At 42.8% G+C, this 2,456-nt stretch overlaps 1 protein-coding gene across 1 annotated transcript; it reads left to right on the top strand.

Annotated features, from left to right (window-relative positions):
• The first annotated feature begins 658 nt into the window (after nt 1–658).
• Nucleotides 659–1,162, top strand: LOC102851429 (peptidyl-prolyl cis-trans isomerase A-like). The gene has a single exon (XM_006892416.1). The coding sequence runs from the start codon at nt 659–661 to the stop codon at nt 1,160–1,162; it is 504 nt and encodes a 167-aa protein (XP_006892478.1).
• Nucleotides 1,163–2,456: the final 1,294 nt, after the last annotated feature.

Below are 2,456 nucleotides of genomic sequence, written 5' to 3'. Positions count from 1 at the left end.
AGAGAGTCTTCCTTGGAAGGGACATCGTGCTTACAAAGGTGGAGGAGGGTTGGCAAAAGAGAGGAAGATCTGCAACCGGATGGATTGGTGTAGTGGCCACTATAATAGCCTTGAGTATGTCAGAGATGCTGAGGAGGATGGTACAGGTTAGCACAGGGTTCAGATCAGTTCTTCCTAAGGATGCTACGAGTGAAGGTACCTAACAATAACAACATAATGACAACAGTAGTCACATGGCTAATATTTGCTGCTGGCTCTCTTCTAAACATTCAATTGAGCATTTTTGCATCCTTCTTTGTTAGGATGCTAAGGGAGAGTGTATAGTCACTGTTTGGGTTTCTTAGTGCTGCTTTAACAAAAACACAAGTGGGTGATTTTAAAGAAGAGACATTTGTTTTCTCATAGTTTAGGAGATAGAAGTGCAAATTCAGGGCACCACTTCTAGAGAAGGCTCTGTTTTTGTTGGCTCTGGGGAAGAGACTTGTCTCAGCTCCTTTTACCTCAGCGATCTCCACGTGGCATCTCTCTCACCCTCCCCTAACTGTACTCAATCTCCCTGTCTCTAATCTGTTATTTTTCCATCTCAAAATATAATAGGTAGGCTTTGCAGATGCTGCCACCTCAGTAGCACTCTTGTGTGCTCTGCTCACGTCCAGCCATGGTCATTCCCATCGCTGATGGCAAACCTCTAGGCCGCGTCTCCTTCGAGCTGTTTGCAGCTCAAGTCCCAAAGACCACAGAAAACTTCCGTGCTCTGAGTACTGGGAAGAACGGATTTGGTTACAAGGGTTCCTGCTTTCACAGAATCATCCCTGGGTTTATGTGCCAGGGTGGTGACTTCACATGCCATAATGGTATTGGAGGCAAATCCATCTACAGGAAGAAGTTTGATGCTGAGAACTTCATCCTGAAGCACACAGGTCCTGGCATCCTGTCCAAGGCAAATGCTGGACTCAATACAAACAGTTCCCAGGTTTTTATTTGTACTGCTAAGAATGACTGGTTGGATGGCAAGCATGTAGTCTTTGACAAGGTGAAGGAAGACATGAGCGTTGTGGAAGTCACGGAGCACTTCGGGTCCAGGGATGGCAAGACCAGCAAGAAGCTCACCGCTGCTGACTATGGACAACTCTACGTGATCTGTAGTTCATGTTTTCTCTAACTCACCAGACCATTCCTTCTACAGCTCCAGAGATCACCCTGCTACCCCCATTCTGCTTGCTATAGTTCTTTGGGTTCCAGGGTTTCTTTCTTCCCCTCCAAGTTTAGCAGGATTGCACAGTTAACTTTATCATTATGAAATAAAAACTAGACAACAACAAACACCCTACACTCCTATGCCTTCATTAACATAGCAAATAAAATTCTGTTCCCAAATGTGATCACATCTACTGTGATTGTCATTGTAAAGTACCATGGAGTCAGACCCAACTTATAAAGGACAACAGAACGAAACTCTGCACCATCCTTACAATCTGTTCTGGTTAAGCTTATTGCTGCAGTTACTGTGCAAATCCATCACCTTCAGGGTCTGTCTCTCTCTCTCTCTCTTATCGACACTCTACATAACATGATGGATGTCCTTCTCCAGATACTCATCTCTTGACAACATGCCCAAGGTATGGGCTTATGTCATATCATCCTTGATTCCAAGGAGCATGCTGGTTGCTCCTCCTTAAAGATAAATTTGTTCGTAGCTTTGCCGGTCCATGGTATATTCAATATTTTTGCCAGCACTGCAATTTAAAGGCGTCGATTTTTCTTCAGTCTTAGAGATTAACGTTCCCAAGTGTACTTGGGGAATGCACAATTCAATCTATAACACTGATTATTTCCATTTTGGGGGTGAAAAAATGAAGGCTCAGATGAATTAAGTTGGATCCCCGAGGACACACATCCAGGAAGAGGTGTAGCCAAGATTTTAACTTGTGATTTCTTACTCCAGAAGTCTTTGTATTTCACAGAGAGTGTCTAAAATACTCTTGTATCCATAATAGTGTCTTGCGCATAGTGTACATTTCTGATAAAGTAACTAAAAATCCAACTAAAAATGGAATAAATTTGTGTTTCTGTTTAGAAACTCTTCTCTTTACCCAGAGTCCCTTTCTCCCCTCTCACTAAAGATGCATGAGGTTACACAATGGTTGTATCACTCCAAGATACTGTACGAGTTGGGAGCAAGTATGGGCATGAATCTTGACTCTACCGCAAAGTACTGGCACTGGAAATGTATTGCCCTTTTCCCAGGGGTTAATTTTTTAACTCCATTGCCAAATTCACATAGGCAGCTATCTAAAAGACCCTTGTGAACAACAATCATTCACTAGAGCAATTGAGGAAGTTAACATGAACTTTAACAATTTTTTTACAGATGGAAGATCAGATAAGCTGAGCAAACCCAAGGTCACAAAGCCAAATCCTTGGGAGAATGCAGAAGAGAGAATGCAAACTCATAG

Source organism: Elephantulus edwardii, unplaced genomic scaffold (genome assembly GCF_000299155.1).
Source record: "Elephantulus edwardii isolate Elephantulus edwardi_28Jun2011 unplaced genomic scaffold, EleEdw1.0 scaffold00115, whole genome shotgun sequence".
Classification (NCBI taxonomy): Eukaryota; Metazoa; Chordata; class Mammalia; order Macroscelidea; family Macroscelididae; genus Elephantulus; species Elephantulus edwardii.
The sequence above is the reverse complement of the archived record's forward strand: the minus strand, read 5'-3'. Positions and strand labels throughout refer to the sequence as shown.

Coding starts and splice junctions, on each gene's coding strand:
- LOC102851429 (XM_006892416.1), top strand. CDS start 659: ATGGTCATTCCCATCGCTGATGGCAAACCTCTAGGCCGCGTCTCCTTC.